General features: G+C 43.2%; 1 protein-coding gene across 2 annotated transcripts in view; it reads left to right on the top strand.

Moving 5' to 3' along the window:
* LOC115138844 (otoferlin-like) overlaps positions 1-18,250 on the top strand; it is a 53,473-nt gene that overhangs the window by 20,386 nt on the left and 14,837 nt on the right. For both annotated transcript variants that reach the window (XM_065025816.1, XM_065025815.1), the window contains exons 11-29: positions 246-469; positions 2,382-2,490; positions 5,695-5,884; positions 6,759-6,879; positions 7,016-7,116; positions 8,347-8,437; positions 8,641-8,757; positions 8,997-9,149; positions 9,340-9,529; positions 9,927-10,051; positions 10,230-10,364; positions 11,625-11,786; positions 12,020-12,139; positions 12,421-12,582; positions 12,835-12,997; positions 13,121-13,191; positions 13,297-13,323; positions 13,443-13,571; positions 13,749-13,824. In XM_065025816.1, coding sequence (XP_064881888.1) covers positions 246-469; positions 2,382-2,490; positions 5,695-5,884; positions 6,759-6,879; positions 7,016-7,116; positions 8,347-8,437; positions 8,641-8,757; positions 8,997-9,149; positions 9,340-9,529; positions 9,927-10,051; positions 10,230-10,364; positions 11,625-11,786; positions 12,020-12,139; positions 12,421-12,582; positions 12,835-12,997; positions 13,121-13,191; positions 13,297-13,323; positions 13,443-13,571; positions 13,749-13,824 — 2,466 coding nt within the window. The remainder of the gene's footprint in view (positions 1-245; positions 470-2,381; positions 2,491-5,694; positions 5,885-6,758; positions 6,880-7,015; positions 7,117-8,346; positions 8,438-8,640; positions 8,758-8,996; positions 9,150-9,339; positions 9,530-9,926; positions 10,052-10,229; positions 10,365-11,624; positions 11,787-12,019; positions 12,140-12,420; positions 12,583-12,834; positions 12,998-13,120; positions 13,192-13,296; positions 13,324-13,442; positions 13,572-13,748; positions 13,825-18,250) is intronic.

Here is an 18,250-nt window from a genome sequence, read left to right as displayed (position 1 = left end):
GAGGGTAGCTCTCCAGGAACAGGGTTGGAGAACCCTGGTATAGAGTAAAGTAAACTGTAATTGGTGCCAAGTCCCAGGTGGACCAGTTTGGGGAAGTGTTACCTCATGAAAAGTCTGACCAAGTGTAAATGACTGAGAAATGGGTTTTGCCAGTGTGTGGTCCGGAGTTGGCTGTGTTAGCGCTCAATCTCCAAAAGCACTTGCCAAGTAGCCATTCTCTTAACAACCATACTCTTCTCTGCCAGGCTTCCTTCCCACCCTGGGTCCGGCCTGGGTAAACATGTATGGCTCCACCCGTAGCTACACCATCATGGATGAGCACCAGGACCTGAACGAGGGTTTGGGGGAGGGGGTGTCCTTCAGGGCCCGTCTGCTGGTCAGCCTGTGTGTGGAGATCCTGGACACCTCCTCTCCAGAGGTTATGAGCTCCACAGAGGTCAAGGTGGAGGGGGTACCCAAAATCTCAGAGGTGGGTCTCTCATGCGCACACACACACACACACACACACACAGTCTCTATCTCTCATTGTCTCTTTCTCTCTCTCTGTCTCCTGTCTCCTGTCTCTCTCGGTCGCTCTGTGTTTCTGTGTGTGAGTGTCTTCCCCTATCTATCTCTCTCTCTATATCTATCTCTCTCTCTATATCTTTCTTTCTTTCTTTCTTTCTTTCTTTCTTGGGTGAGTGCTCAAGCAGACAAACCCTCCTACGGTGACTCACACCTCACAACAACAGATCATCACGGTGCAACCTGACTAAATTATTCATCTTTATTTAGCTGATCTCTGACGCTACATTATTAACTGACTGTTTCCATTAATAGAGGTCTTTTATGTGTTCAGACAATGTAAGTCACAGAGCCGATCGAGTCAGGGACCGTCTATGTAACCATTACAGGTCTTTGCCAGAGTCCTGGACCAGAACCCTGCATGCACCACATTTCCATACTCATTATGGAAATACTCACCATATTTTCATACATCACTCAACCATATTGTACACATTACAGCATTCTCAAGCCATACACTATATATACAAAAGTATGTGGACTCCCCTTCAAATTAGAGGATTCGGTCATTTCATCCACACGTGTCAGCAACGGGTGTGGATGAAATGACCGAATCCTCTAATTTGAAGGGGAGTCCACATACTTTTGTAAATATAGTGTATGTATAAAATCGAGCAGAAAGCCATGCAATCTCCATAGACAAAAAATAGTAGTAAATGGCCTTACTGAAGAGCTCAGTGACTTTCAACGTGGCACCGTCATAGGATGCCACTTTTCCAACAAGTCAGTTCATCAAATGTCACATTTCTGCCTTGTTAGCTAGAGTTGTCCCGGTAAACCGTAAGTGCTGTTGTTGTGAAGAGGAAATGTCTAGGGACAACGACGGCTCAGCTGTGAAGTGGTTGACCACACAAGCTCACAGAACGGGACCGCCAAGTGCTGAAGCGTAAAAATCATCTGTCCTCAGTTGCAACACTCACTACCAAGTTCCAAACTGCCTCTGGAAGCAACACTCACTACCAAGTTCCAAACTGCCTCTGGAAGCAACGTCAGCACAAGAACTGTTTGTCTGGAGCTTCATGAAACAGGTTTCCATGTCCAAGCAGCCACGCTCAAGCCTAAGATCACCATGCACGATGCCAAGTGTCAGCTGGTGTGATGTAAAGCTTGCCACCATTGGACCCTGGAGCAGTAGAAACACATAGTCTGGAGTCATGAATCACACTTCACCATTTATTATTTTATTTTTTACCTTTATTTAACTAGGCAAGTCAGTTAAGAAAAAATATTATTTACAATGACAGCCTAGGACCAGTGGGTTAACTGCCTGTTCAGGGCAGAACGACAGGTTTTTAGCTTGCCAGCTCAGGGATTCAATCTAGCAACCTTTCAGTTACTGGCCCAACACTCTAACCACTGGGCTACCTGTCACCCCGACTGAGGAATCTGGGTTTGGTGGGTGCCAAGAGAAAGCTACCAGCCACAATGCATAGTGTCAACTGTAAAGTTGGAGGAGGAATAATGCTTTTTGAATGAGATGTTCAACAAGCAGGTGTCCACATTCTTTTGTTCATATAATATACATCTAGTTATCACATATGACAGTTTCCATATTAATCTTTGTGTCTCCATCCCTCCAGAATGCCACTGTGAAAGTGGGAGGGATTATTCCTGTTATAATGTATTTCCATATGAATCTTTGTGTCTCCATACCTCCAGAATGCCACTGTGAAAGTGGGGGGGATTATTCCTGTTATAATGTATTTCCATGTTAATGTTTGTGTCTCTTTCCATCCAGAATGCCACTGTGAAAGTGGGGGGGATTATTCCTGTTATAATGTATTTCCATGTTAATGTTTGTGTCTCTTTCCATCCAGAGCGCCACAGGGAAAGTGGAGGAGTTCTTCCTCTTCGGGGCGTTCCTGGAGGCCACCATGATTGACAGGAAGATCGGGGACAAACCAATCTGCTTCGAGGTTACAATAGGTTTGTAGCTTCAATAGCTCAGCCAATGAGCCAACATGACATCATCCTTTATGAGGAAACAGCAAGCATTTTTTAAACGGTTGTTTGAGGTGGGGTTTTTGAAGAGTTGTAGGATGAGTCAACATTATTTAGGTATGAGTTTAACAGAATATAAACTTTTAAAAGTGAGATTTACGCTGGACAGTTACTGTGAAACTAGTCCTGGGTTGGTAATCTAATCTATAGCCTCAATCCGTACCTACGAAACCATCCCTCAATGAAGATTCTCCATTGACAATTATTTTTAATTCAATTCTAGGCTTTATTTGGGTCCGGGTAACCAACTTTTGATTTACAATACCGTTCGAAAGTTTGGGGTCACTTAGAAATGTCCTTGTTTTTTTAATAAAAGCACATTTTATGTCCATTAAAAGAACATAAAATTGATCAGAAATACAGTGTAGACATTGTTAATGTTAAACTTAAACTCAAAAAAGTTCTGGGACACTGTAAATTTCATGGAGAATAAGAATACCTCCCAGCTGCGCACTGCACTGAGGACAGGAAACACTGTCACCACCGATAAATCCACTATAATTGAGAATTTCAATAAGCATTTTTCTACGGCTGGCCATGCTTTCAACCTGGCTACCCCTACCCCGGTCAACAGCACTGCACCCCCCACAGCAACTCACCCAAGCCTTCCCCATTTCTCCTTCTCCCAAATCCAGTCAACTGATGTTCTGAAAGAGCTGCAAAATCTGGACCCCTACAAATCAGCCGGACTAGACAATCTGGACCCTTTTTTTCTAAAATTATCTGCAGAAATTGTTGCAACCCCTATTACTAGCCTGTTCAACTTCTCTTTCGTGTCGTCTGAGATTCCCAAAGATTGGAAAGCAGCTGCGGTCATCCCCCTCTTCAAAGGGGGGGACACTCTTGACCCAAAATGCTACAGACCTATATCTATCCTACCCTGCCTTTCTAAGGTCTTCGATAGCCAAGTCAACAATCAGATTACCGACCATTTCGAATCCCACCATACCTTCTCCGCTATGCAATCTGGTTTCAGAGCTGGTCATGGGTGCCCCTCAGTCACGCTCAAGGTCCTAAATGATATCTTAACCGCCATCGATAAGAAACAATACTGTGCAGCCGTATTCATTGACCTGGCCAAGGCGTTCGACTCTGTCAATCACCACATCCTCATCGGCAGACTCGATAGCCTTGGTTTCTCAAATGATTGCCTCGCCTGGTTCACCAACTACTTCTCTGATAGAGTTCAGTGTGTCAAATCGGAGGGCCTGTTGTCCGGGCCACTGGCAGTCTCTATGGGGTTGCCACAGGGTTAAATTCTTGGACCGACTCTCTTCTCTGTATACATCAATGATGTCGCTCTTGCTGCTAATGAGTCTCTGATCCACCTCTACGCAGACGACACCATTCTGTATACTTCTGGCCCTTCTTTGGACACTGTATTAACAACCCTCCAGATGAGCTTCAATGCCATACAACTCTCCTTCCATGGCCTCCAATTGCTCTTAAATACAAGTAAAACTAAATGCATGCTATTCAACCGATCGCTGCCCGCACCTGCCCGCCCGTCCAACATCACTACTCTGGACGGTTCTGACTTAGAATATGTGGACAACTACAAATACCTAGGTGTCTGGTTAGACTGTAAACTCACCTTCCAGACTCACATCAAACATCTCCAATCCAAAGTTAAATCAAGAATTGGCTTCCTATTTCGCAACAAAGCATCCTTCACTCATGCTGCCAAACATACCCTTGTAAAACTGACCATCCTACCGATCCTCAACTTCGGCAATGTCATTTACAAAATAGCCTCCAATACCCTACTCAATGAATTGGATGCAGTCTATCACAGTGCCATTCATTTTGTCACCAAAGACCCATATACCCACCACTGCGACCTGTACGCTCTCATTGGCTGGCCCTCGCTTCATACTCATCGCCAAACCCACAGGCTCCAGGTCATCTACAAGACCCGGCTAGGTAATGTCCCCCCTTATCTCAGCTCGCTGGTCACCATAGCAGCACCCACCTGTAGCACGCGCTCCAGCAGGTATATCTCTCTGGTCACCCCCAAAACCTATTCTTCCTTTGGCCGCCTCTCCTTCCAGTTCTCTGCTGCCAATGACTGGAACGAACTGCAAAAATCTCTGAAACTGGAAACACTTATCTTCCTCACTAGCTTTAAGCACCAGCTGTCAGAGCAGCTCACAGAATACTGCACCTGTACATAGCCCATCTATAATTTAGCCCAAACAACTACCTCTCCCCCTACTGTATTTATTTATTTTGCTCCTTTGCACCCCATTATTTCTATCTCTACCTTGCACATTCTTTCACTGCAAATCTACCATTCCAGTGTTTTACTTGCCGTATTGTATTTACTTAGCCACCATGGCCTTTTTTTGGCATTACCTCCCTTATCTCACCGAATTTGCTCACATTGTATATAGACTTATTTTTCTACTGTATTATTGACTGTATGTTTTACTCCATGTGTAACTCTGTGTTGTTGTATGTGTCGAACTGCTTTGCTTTATCTTGGCCAGGTCGCAATTGTAAATGAGAACTTGTTCTCAACTAGCCTACCTGGTTAAATAAAGGTGTTCTCAACTTGCCTACCTGGTTAAATAAAGGTGTTCTCAACTTGCCTACCTGGTTAAATAAAGGTAAAATAAATACATAAATAAAATAGAAAATTGTAAATTAGTATTGTAGATGGAAACGACTGATTTTTAATGGAATATCTACATAGGCGTTCAGAGGCCCATTATCAGCAACCATCACTCCTGTGTTCCAAAGGCACGTTGTGTTAGCAAATCCAAGTTTATCATTTAAAAAGGCTAATTGATCATTAGAAAACCCTTTTGCAATTATGTTAGCACAGCTGAAAACTGTTCTGATTAAAGAAGCAATAAAACTGGCCTTCTTTAGACTAGTTGAGTATCTGGAACATCTGCATTTGTGGGTTTGTGGGTTCGATGATATTCCATTAAAAATCAGCCATTTCCAGCTACAATAGTCATTTACAACATTAACAACGTCTACACTGTATTTCCGATCAATTTGATGATATTTTTATGGACAAAAAATGTGTCTTTCTTTCGAAAACAAGGACATTTGTAAGTGACCCCAAACTTTTGAACAGTGTATATCGCCATATTTTTTAAACTTTTGTCTTTTAACTAGGTAACTATGGGAGTGAGATTGATGGTGTGACCAAACTTAAGTCGAGTAGCGGGAAGAAGAGTGGGGGAGACGGAGATGAAGAGGAGACAGAGCTGATCCATGGATCTAGTGATGAAGAGGAGGGAGATGATGACAATGACCTGGTCTCAGTGTCCACCACCCCGCCGATGAAACCAGTCATCACCGACAGGTCAGATGCCAACAGACACATTAGATAATGACCTGGTCTCAGTGTCCACCATCCCGCCCATGAAACCAGTCATCACCGACAGGTCAGATGCCAACAGACACATTAGATAATGACCTGGTCTCAGTGTCCACCATCCCGCCCATGAAACCAGTCATCACCGACAGGTCAGATGCCAACAGACACATTAGATAATAACCTGGTCTCAGTGTCCACCATCCCGCCCATGAAACCAGTCATCACCGACAGGTCAGAAGCCAACAGACACATTAGATAATGACCTGGTCTCAGTGTCCACCATCCCGCCCATGAAACCAGTCATCACCGACAGGTCAGATGCCAACAGACACATTAGATAATGACCTGGTCTCAGTGTCCACCATCCCGCCCATGAAACCAGTCATCACCGACAGGTCAGATGCCAACAGACACATTAGATAATGACCTGGTCTCAGTGTCCACCATCCTGCCCATGAAACCAGTCATCACCGACAGATCAGATCTAGGGTTGCAAAATTCTGGGAACTTTCAATAACTTCCCTGGTTTTCCAGAAATCCTGGTTGGAGGATTCTGGGTTTCCTGCTAATTCCCTCCTGATTCAGGGGAATTCAACCGGGATTTTGGAAAAACTAGTGAATTTATTCAAGTTCCTAGAATTTTGCAACCCTAGTCAAATCCCAACAGATTCATTAGCAGAGTACCCCAGCATGTCAAGCTGGTTGAAAGGAAGTTATTTCTGGTTGTGAACTAGATCTAATGACAATCGTTTCAGCTAGTTTTCCTGCCGGGATTGTTGTTTTATATTCTCTGCAACTGAATCGTAAGTCTCAGTAGGTCAGGTTTCATTCTCTCTTTTTGTGCATCTCAAACTTTCAGAAACTATTTCCACCTGCCTTACTTTGAGAGGAAGCCGTGTATTTACATCAAGAGCTGGTGGCAGGACCAGAGAAGAAGACTGTACAATGCCAACCTTATAGACAACATTGCCGATAAACTGGTGGGTCAATCAATCACTGTTACCCAATTGAAATGTGTAAGAATGACATTAGTAAAACGTAATAAATAGTTTCGTTACAAACATTCTTAAAACATCAGAGTAATGTTATATCATGTCTATAACACTGTGTCAACAGGAGGAGGGTCTGAACGATGTTCAGGAGGTCATTAAGACAGAAAAGGCATATCCTGAACGCAGACTGAGAGGGGTCTTGGAGGATCTCAGCAATGGATGCAGGTCTCTACTGACCCTTTAACCCTACTGAGGTCTACTGGCTCTATACTGATAACACTACTGAGTCCTACTGGCTCTATACTGATAACCCTACTGAGTCCTACTGGCTCTATAACTGATAACCCAACTGAGTCCTACTGGCTCTATACTGATAACCCAACTGAGTCCTACTGGCTCTATACTGATAACCCTACTGAATCCTACAGGCTCTATACTGATAACCCTACTGAATCCTACTGGCTCTATACTGATAACCCTACTGAGTCCTACTGGCTCTATAGAGATAACCCTACTGAGTCCTACTGGCTCTGTAGAGATAACCCTACTGAGTCCTACTGGCTCTATACTGATAACCCTACTGAGTCCTACTGGCTCTATACTGATAACTGGCTCCTGATAACTGAGTCCTACTGGCTCTATACTGATAACCCTACTGAGTCCTACTGTCCTACTGGATAACCCTCTATACTGATAACCCTACTGAGTCCTACTGGCTCTATACTGATAACCCTACTGAGTCCTACTGGCTCTATACTGGCTGTCTACTGGCTCTATACAGATAACCCTACTGAGTCCTACTGGCTCTATACTGATAACCCTACTGAGTCCTACTGGCTCTATACTGATAACCCTACTGAGTCCTACTGGCTCTATACTGATAACCCTACTGAGTCCTACTACTGGCTGTACCGATAACTCTACTGAGTCCTACTGGCTCTATACTGATAACACTACTGAGTCCTACTGGCTCTATACTGATAACCCTACTGAGTCATACTACTGGCTCTGTACCGATAACACTACTGAGTCCTACTGGCTCTATACTGATAACACTACTGAGTCCTACTGGCTCTATACTGATAACACTACTGAGTCCTACTGGCTCTATACTGATAACCCCACTGAGTCCTACTGGCTCTATACTGATAACCCTACTGAGTCCTACTGGCTCTATACTGATAACCCTACTGAGTCCTACTGGCTCTATACTGATAACCCTACTGAGTCCTACTGGCTCTATACTGATAACACTACTGAGTCCTACTGGCTCTATACTGACCCTTTATCACTACTGATTACTACTACTGGCTCGGTACTGTCTTACTCAATTCGTTGTTTTTAGGAGGACATTGCCTGTATCCTGTAATCCCTGGTCAAAAGTAGTGCACTATATAGGGTTTAGGGTGTCATTTCGGGTACCATTGACTGACATTTAATGATTTTTTTCCACAGTCAATTTCTGACTCTGGCTAACAAGGACCAAAACCAGACTGGGAGGACCAAGCTGGACAAAGAGAGACTCAAGTCCTGCATGAGGGAACTGGTACTGCACACATGATCCATGATTGTAATGTTTCTATATATAATTCTCTGTCACATATTACACCTAGTCCTGGACTAAAAAGCTATTTCTACTGAGCCTGCTTTTTAGTTCAAGACTGGGATTGATCTGTGTCCAGGAAACAGGCCATTCATGTGGTGTGTCAGTGGTAAAAAGTGTACTTGTCTCATTGTGTTTGCTTTTAGGAGAACTTAGGTCAGCAGGCTAAGACCATCAGGACGCAGGTGAAGAAGAACACGGTGAGGGATAAGATCAAGCTGGTGCAGAACTTTCTCCACAAGCTCAGGTTCCTAGCTGATGAGGTAAGTCAGGAAGGAGTGTATATACCATACGTATACAGTAGTTCATCAATCTAAAACTATTGATTACATTCCAGAGGTCTTTGCTCATCTTTCTTTTCCTTTATATTGTGTATATTTGTTGAATGATTGTTATTTTTATTTTTTTTACCCTGATTGCACTATACATTTCCCAATTGGGGACAGTAAATATATTAGAGATTGATTGATTGGTTGACTGACTGACTGACGTGTAATTGCAGCCGCAGCACAGCATCCCTGACATCTACATCTGGATGATGAGTAATAACAAGCGAATCGCCTACGCCCGTGTCCCCTCCAAAGACATCCTGTACTCCGGGGTGGAAGAGGAGACTGGGAAGGACTGTGGCAAAGTCAAAACCATCTTCCTTAAGGTCTTTGAATAGTTATTCTACATCCAAAACCAAACGCCTATTTCCTCTTCCAGTGTGTGCTTATTGATTTAGTTTGAAATCCCCTAAAAGTAATAATTACAGCCGTTCCCGTTTCAGTTTTCACTTGTTCTGAACCACTGGTGCTGTGTCCGTCTGATTTCCATTCATGTGTTTGCCTCCTCATGCCCAGCTGCCTGGTAAGAAGGGATTTGGGGCAGCTGGCTGGACAGTGCAGGCGAAGACAGAGATCTACCTGTGGCTGGGTCTGAACCGTCAGAGGAAAGACTTCCTGTCTGGTCTGCCCAACGGCTTCGAGGAGAACAAGATGCTGAAAGGACCTGGCTCGCAGTCTGCTCCTCCCATCAGCCTCACATACATGAGTAAGAGGGACTGAGAGACAGATGGCGTCCGATTCACCACATATATCACTATGCATATGGGAAACTAGAGAATCCCATTGATTACATTAACAGCGGTCTAGACACATGAGTATGGGAGACGGTGATGTCCCATGCATGTGCCACACATATCCACATATAACATAGAAATAGAGTGATTAGAAAGGACAGATCCCTCAGACTTACCCTGGTGTTCTCTGATCGGTCTGTGCTTTATAGCAAACTCCCCAATGGTGGTTGTCATCCCTGATGTTCCTCAGGGAGCGTTGACTTGAATGGGAATGTCTTTTTTAGTAGTTCAGATTCTATTCACATATTGTATCACTACGAATAAGGGAAGCTAGAGAATCCCATTGATAAATCCCCCCCTCTTCCACAGTGAAGCAGATCTTTCAGCTGAGGGTCCATATGTACCAGGCTCGCAGCCTGTTTGCAGCAGACAGCAGCGGCCTCTCTGACCCCTTCGCCAGGGTCTTCTTCTCCACACACAGCCAGGTCACAGAGGTACGACAACTAGATTTGTTTGTTTTGTTTATTTGTTAAAAAATACAGTGAATCCACAAATATAACTTTCTATCATCTTTAAAGTAATGTAAGTATAATAATAACAGAATGGTGAACGAGAGTAACAAGATGGGTTGTGAATGAATAAATAAATGAATGATTGTCACTATCCGCCCAGGTGCTGAATGAGACACTGTGTCCCACCTGGGACCAGCTGATGGTGTTTGACAACGTAGAACTGTTCGGAGAGGTCGGCGAACTCAGGGACGACCCTCCTATAATCGTCATAGAAATCTATGACCAGGACACGGTGGTAAGCACGATGCCTGGTCAGAACCCAGACCCCGTCTTTCCTTGCTGCTCCAGTCATCTAAGTAACATAAATGACATGTCATTCAAAGGAGTCTCTGCATTTGAATGAGGTCTTGTAGATACATTAGTAGGAGCTTTGTTAGCATCATTGTCAAGTAATGTTGCAACTTATATGTTTATCTGATTTTACAGAATTGATATGAATTATATTTGAAAGAATGTATATGTTTACTCAACTGATGATCTGATATCTATTCCTGAACATAAACACCATTGTTTTGGATGACACTGGCTCGGGATAAGTAGAGTTTGAATTGAATTCTGATTGAAGTCTGGAAGTAGTGGAGGAGAGCATTATGCCCCGAGGCAGGGCTCTCCTAGCCTCGTACGAACCATGCTGATCTCGCGAGCTTACGAGATCTTACGAGATCTGATCAGGATCATTTGTACGAGGCTAGTGCTCTCCAACCCTGTTCCTGGAGAGCTACCCTCATGTAGGTCTTTACTCCAGTTCTAACGAACCTGATATGGATTCAGCTTATCAAGTAGATAATTATCAGGTGTGAATCAGGTGTGAATCAGGTGTGCTTGATTAGGGTTGGAGCGGAAACATACCGGACGGTAGCTCTCCAGGAACAGGTTTGTAGAGCCTTGGACCAAGGCATGCAAGAGGTATAAGATCTAACTGGAAAGACCCATTCACTGGACATCAGCCTTACCCCTCTTGCATTCCTTCAATGGAAGATTTTTGCTAATGCGGTACAGTGGTTATGTTTGAGTGTCGTTTCCATAATTTTTTTCAGCCTGGTCCCAGATCGTTTTTCTGAAGTGTGTGCGTATAGCTAACTCCTAAAGTCAAGTTGGCAAAACTGTACAAACAGATCTGGGACCAGGCTAGTTGATTTTCATTGTTCTGTTGTATCATCTTGAGCTTTGAAGCATGTGCATTGTCAAGCCATGCCTCTTTGTTGGGTAAGCTAATACCATACTTAACCTATTGATGAATGATGTGGCATGAACACCCTCAATTGTATTCATGCTACTGTTTTTTAAATATCAAATTGTTCTATTAAAACGCTTGTAATGTGAACACTGGCCAATTTCCTCAGATTGTAGATAGTACAGTATTTCAAAGAGACCATTCTTTCAAATATTTAAACCTTAATTCATAATTGTGGACATGGTGTGGTCCTTGATTTATCAAAGCAGGTTCAGGATTATATTTTGATTGTCTTCCTGTTATGTTACGATGTGACTCCAGGGCAAAGCAGAGTTCATGGGCAGGACTTTCGCCAAGCCCATAACCAAGATGGCTGACGAACACTACGGACCTCCACGTTTCCCTCCCCAACTAGAGTACTACCAGATCTATAGGGGGAATTGCACCGCTGGAGAGATGCTGGCAGCCTTCGAACTGCTGCAGGTGAGCTGGCAATAGATCAACCTCAACATTATTTGTCCCAAAGTGGAAGGAAATTGATGGTGGGACAAATAAATGTAGAGGTTTTACTTTCAAAGTTGATGTATTCTGAGATTTCCTAGGTTAATAATAGTAAAACTAAATATTATTTCTGCCAGTCATGTGACAATAGATTATTTGATTAGACCCAAATGAATCACTAATGTTGATGTCTGTAACGTCTGTTCATGTTTCAGATTGGTCCGCATGGTAAAGCTGACCTGCCGCCCATCGACGGTCCCACAGACATGGACCGTGGTCCCATCCTACCTGTCCCTCTGGGCATCAGACCAGTCCTCAGCAAGTACAGGATCGAGGTGGGAGTTAACCTCCTCTTAGTGTACAGGAAGTGTGTCAATATTGCTTTAACATTTAGGAAATGCTTATGTACTGCTTATGAATGGGTGTTATGAATGGGTTATGAATGCGTTATGAATATGTTATGCATGTGTTATGAATGGGTATGAACAGGTTATGAATGGTTATGAATATGTTATGAATGAGTCATGAAAGGTAATGAATGTGTCATTAATGGTTATGAAGGCCTGATGTAGGTGCCCTTTAAATAAAGTGTTACTGAAATGTTCCCCTTTTCCAGGTGCTGTTCTGGGGGCTCAGGGACCTGAAGAGGGTCAACCTAGCCGCGGTGGACAGGCCTCGTGTGGACATAGAATGTGCCGGTAAAGGGGTCCAGTCTTCCCTGATCCAGAACTACAAGAAAAATCCTAACTTCGGCACCCTGGTTAAGATGTTTGAGGTGGTAAGTTCTCTTTAAAATCATTCCAACATTCAACTGGTTCTCGCCTAATAACAACCAAAATAGGACAACTTTTTTGTGATATTGTCATGAAAACTAAATCTTTACCTTACTGTAACAGAGATCCGTTGGTTGTAATGTGGTTATATGAAGTTTTCTCAACCAGAAAACTGTTTTACAACAAGGAAATTACACAATTAAGATACCATGTGCCAAATGTGACCCATTAATTTCCTGTGAACTTACGTTCTCCAGGATCTGCCTGAGAATGAGCTGCTCCACCCTCCCCTGAACATCAGAGTGGTGGACTGCAGAGCGTTCGGTCGCTACACCTTAGTGGGGAACCATGCTGTCACCACACTACGCAAGTTCATCTACCGGGCAGCAGACAAGGAAGCCAACAACTGGAACACTCAAGGTACAAACACATGCAGACACACACACACACATGCACCCCTCATAGTGCCCTTACACTTTGCCCAGGTCGGGAAGATAAATTAGTTGTACAAATGTCACTCATGCGGTCTTTGTCCTCCACCAGAGGAGATCATTGTCAACTACGAGCCAGAACCCTCCATCAAGAAGATGGAGACCATGGTTAAACTGGACTCTGTAAGATCTCATCACACCATTATGTTCATGTTCATTTGAATAATAAACTTGAATAAAAACCTCCTGAGTTGTAATATGGCCGATATGTTTTGTGGTCTTTTTCAGGGATCTGATGCGGTGGTTAAAATTGAGGTAGGTGTTACGACGTCTCATTTGTAGGTGAATGTTTATTTGTTAAAGGTCGTACAGTAGTTTAAAATAGTAAAAGGGATATTGCAACCTATTAATCTAACCTGACATTGATGTTGTAGGAGGATGATAAGGGAGGGAAGAAGAAGAAGAGAAAGAAGGGAGGAGACGAGGTGGAGGAGGAAGAGTTTGATGAGAGCATGTTGGATTGGTGGTCAAAGTACTTCGCCTCGATCGAAACTCTGATGGAGGTGAGGCCATCTGTGAAAATGGCATTGTTATTTTATTATTTTTTTGTACAGACTGTAAACTTGTATACAATTAAACATCATTATCATCTTATGGCTACATTTGGATACTCATGAATTCATTTTTAAAGGGATCCTTTCTGTGTATTTCATATTATTGGTGTGTGTGTGACTCGGTAGATTCTCAAGGCTCAGGAGGCAGCTATGGCAGATGCTGAGGAGAAAGAGGACCAAGATATTTCTGCTGAGGGTGGAGGTAACAAATGCAATCCTACACTGTGAAAAACACCAGAGCAGTAGATCTAGCACATCTATGATTTATCTATACACGTTTTATAGAAATATACATATTTTTATGTATCTTCAATATGTTATCATGTTAAGGTTGCTGATGTTTATTCATTTGGTAGAGATTGAAAATGTAGATACCATAGATGCAGACAAACCTTAAAGTATTGTAGATAGTCCAGCATAATCATGAATCTTTGCATATTGATAATTGGACTTTAAAGTAGAACGTAATTATTGCAGTCGAAGGGAATTATCAGCTTGTGTACTATGTTCACTACTATACAGTATGTGCTGTCCTCTTGGAATCAGGACAACCCATACCACTAATCCTTCCCATTATCCCTGACCTCTCTGTCATAGTTCATCTCTGCATACATTTACACAGACACAGACACAGAGATTGTGTACAAAGTTTTTGACCTATTGGCTAAATGTTATATTAGTTATTCTGAAAGATTTGTTGCACTGTCATTCACAGTGGCGATTTCAACATGAACATATTGGTAGGGCAAACTTAATCAACAAAGCTCATGATATGCATCAAAACCAGTACACTACACCAGCTACACATTGAATGCACTAATAACCAATCCCAAAAATGTGTTTTGAGCCACACACAAACATTATAATGTTTGGGTTATAATCAGTTTTTGGCTACTTCCCATATCTTTAACTCTTATTGCACGGAAGACCAAGACAGTCGCACACTTTTATTGTCAACTAGCTAGTAATCAGTCTGCGATATTGCAACACTGCATATGTCTGCTAGTTACAAAGGGGCCCGGTTAACAATATGTAACATTTATAACGCTATTCCCCCGCTTCGTCTATTGCACAGCTCCAGTTTCATCAAAGATACGGTGGTTTGCGAAAGTAATGCCCTTTGGCATTTTTCCTATTTTGTTGCATTACAACCTGGAATTAAAATGTATTTTTTGGGTGTTTATATCATTTGATTTACACAAAATGCCACCAGTTTGAAGATGCAAAATATTTTTTATTGTGAAACAAACAAGAAATAAGAAAAAAAACTGAAAACTTGAGCGTGCATAACTATTCACCCCCCAAAGTCAATACTTTGTAGAGCCACCTTTTGCAGCAATTACAGCTGCAAGTGTCACGCCCTGACCTTAGAGAGCCTTTTATTCTCTAATTTCGTTAGGTCAGGGTGTGACTAGGGTGGGTACTCTAGTTTTTGTATTTCTATGTTGACCTGGTATGGTTCCCAATCAGAGGCAGCTGTCTATCGTTGTCTCTGATTGGGGATCATATTTAGGCAGCCTTTTCCCACTGGGTTTTTGTGGGATCTTGTTTTTGTGTTGATGCCTGTGAGCTCTACAGAACGTCAAGTATAGTTTGCTCTTTATTGTTTTTGTGAGTTTCATTTAATAAACATGTGGAACTCTACGTACGCTGCGCCTTGGTCCGAGTATGATTACCACGACAATCGTGACAGAAGATCCCACCACCCACGGACCAAGCAGAGTGCCCAGGAGGAGTAGACATCCTGGATGTGGGAGGATATATTGGATGGGAAGGGATCCTGGACGTGGGAGGAAATCCTGGCCCGGAAACGATCGCCTTCCATGGGAGCAGACGGAGGCGGCGAGGGAGCAACAACGACGACACCGGGGTTCGCGGCCACGACGGAAGCCCGAGAGGCAGCCTCCAAAAATGTTTGGGAGGCACACGGGGTGGTTGGCGGAGCCAAGTTGGGAACCAGAACCAACTCCCTGTACTCACTGTGTGGAGTTGGTCACCGTTCAGGTGCCATGTTTTCCGGTTCTACGCACCGTGTCTCCAGTGCGCCTGTGCCAGCTACCCGCACTTGTCGTGCTAAGGTGGGTATCTGTCCAGGACGGGTTGTGCCGGCTCAGCCTCCAGAGACGATCCAAGGTCCAGAGCCTCCAGCGACGGTTCCCAGTCCGGAGCCTCCTGCGACGGTTCCCAGTCCGGAGCCTCCGGCGGGGTTCCCAGTCCGGAGCCTCCGGCGGGGGTTCCCAGTCCGGAGCCTCCGGCGGGGGTTCCCAGTCCGGAGCCTCCGGCGGGGGTTCCCAGTCCGGCGCCTCCGGCGACGATCCATGGTCCGGGGTCCCCGACAACGATCCACGGTCCGGCGCAACCGGTGACGATCCCCGCACCAGAGGCGCCACCTGAGCTGACGGATCCGATCCGGTGTGTTGATGCTTGTGAGCTCTACAGAACGTCAAGTATTGTTTGCTCTTTATTGTTTTTGTGAGTTTCATTTAATAAACATGTGGAACTCTACGCAAGCTGCACCTTGGTCCAGTTATTCCAATGACCATGACAGCAAGTCTCTTGGGATATGTCTCTATAAGCTTGGCACATCTAGCCACTGGGATTTCTGCCCATTCTTCAAGGCAAAACTGCTCCAGCTCCTTCAAGTTGGATGTGTTCCGCTAGTGTACAGCAATCCTTAAGCCATACCACAGATTCTCAATTAAATTGAGGTCTGGGCTTTGACTAGGCCATTCCAAGAAATGTAAATGTTTCCCCTTAAACCACTCGAGTGTTGCTTTAGGGTCATTGTCCTGCTGGAGGGTGAACCTCCGTCCCAGTCTCAAATCTCTGGAAGACTGAAACAGGTTTCCCTCAAGAATTTCCATGTATTTAGCGCCATCCATCATTCCTTCAATTCTGACCAGTTTCCTAGTCCCTGCTGATGATGAGAGGTGTTGGGTTTTACATTTTAGTCTCATCTGATCAGAGTACCTTCTTCCATATGTTTGTGGAGTCTCCCACATGCCTTTTGGCAAACACCAAATGTGTTTGCTTATTTTTTTCTTTAAGCAATTGCTTGTTTCTGGCCACTCTTCCGTAAAGCCCAACTCTGTGGAATGTACGGCTTAAAGTGGTTATATGGATACTCCAATCTCCTGGGGTCTCTCAGAACTGGTGTATATTTATTGAGATCATGTGACAGATCATTTGACACTTAGATTGCACACAGGTGGACTTTATTTAACTAATTATGTGACTTCTGAAGGTAATTGGTTGCACCAGATCTTATTTAGGGGCTTCATAGCAAAGGGGGTGAATACATATGCACACACCACTTTTCCTTTTTTCTTTTTTTTGAATTTTCTGAAACAAGTTATATTCTTAATTTCACTTCACCAATTTGGACTATTTTGTGTATGTCCATTACATGAAAATCCAATAAAAATCTATTTAAATTAAATGTTGTAATGCAACAAAATAGGAAAAACGCCAAGGGGGATGAATAATTTTGCAAGGCACTGTATTTATAACTAACCCTTCTTCTACATGTAGTTCTATGGGTATTACAGTCTGCCATCAAACATCAACACTGTAGCCTATAGGCTATTATAGCCAGCCTTCCTCAGATACTAGCCACTGCTCCATGATCCACCACCAACCACTCCACTTCAATCTTCTTTAACAGCTTGCTTTATTTTAATGGATGGCCATATTTTCACGTTTAGGTGGCTAACGAGCACCAATACGTTTCATCTCTACATTTCCTTCATAATGCTAAAATTTGAAAGTGATTTGCTTGGACATAGTTAAGCTTGTCGACATGTTTCAGTTAGCTAAGTTACCTAGGTTTTAGACTAATTTCTCTGTCTCCCCTCCACCACGAGCGAGGCTAAAACAGCTGCATTTAGGAGCTGCCTTAAAACCTCTTAAATGTAATGGCAAAATGTTGATTTCCGCCTAAATAAACATACCCAAAACCAACTACTATTCATGTGTAATTACAAAGTGACATATGTCTGTAAATTAGATAATTCCAGTGCTATTACATATTTGCAATCCCTAAATGCTAGTTGCTCAGTATAAAAACACAATTTCTACCATGTCAACCTCACTCCAACATTGTGGTGGTGTTATGGGGTATCCAGGGTACATTCAAGTGTCCTTTCAACTTCTCCAAAGTGTCCGAATGGGATAATTGCACTGTTTTTGCACACTGGATGTGCCTAAAAGTTATTGTTCACTATAATAACTAAATTTATACAACACCAACCTCTCTCAAACATTGTGGTGGTGTCGGGGGACATACCGGGGATATCCAAGTGTTTTTTTCAACCTCTCCAAAGTGCCTGAACATTTAGCCTGGGCATATCCAATGTATTGCTCCCACATACAAATGAACTGTTTACAAAAACAATATAAAAGCAACAGAGTTACATTAAAAAAATGTATAAAAATGTCTTATCAAACACAAACCTTCACTAAAAAAGGTGCAAAAATATAAATAAGCTGAACTATTTCCAAATGGCATTCATGTTGGTTTTACATCCCAGGTGTAGATGATTAGATTTCACTTTCACCATAGCTTGTGCATGTCGTGATAGTCTTTGAAGCAGTCCCTCTCTGCCTGGAAACAAAAAGCCAACTGGTAT

The sequence above is a fragment of the Oncorhynchus nerka genome, linkage group LG12, assembly GCF_034236695.1.
Source record: "Oncorhynchus nerka isolate Pitt River linkage group LG12, Oner_Uvic_2.0, whole genome shotgun sequence".
NCBI lineage: Eukaryota > Metazoa > Chordata > Actinopteri > Salmoniformes > Salmonidae > Oncorhynchus > Oncorhynchus nerka.
Note: the sequence above shows the minus strand (reverse complement) of the source record. Positions and strands in the feature narration are given on the sequence as shown.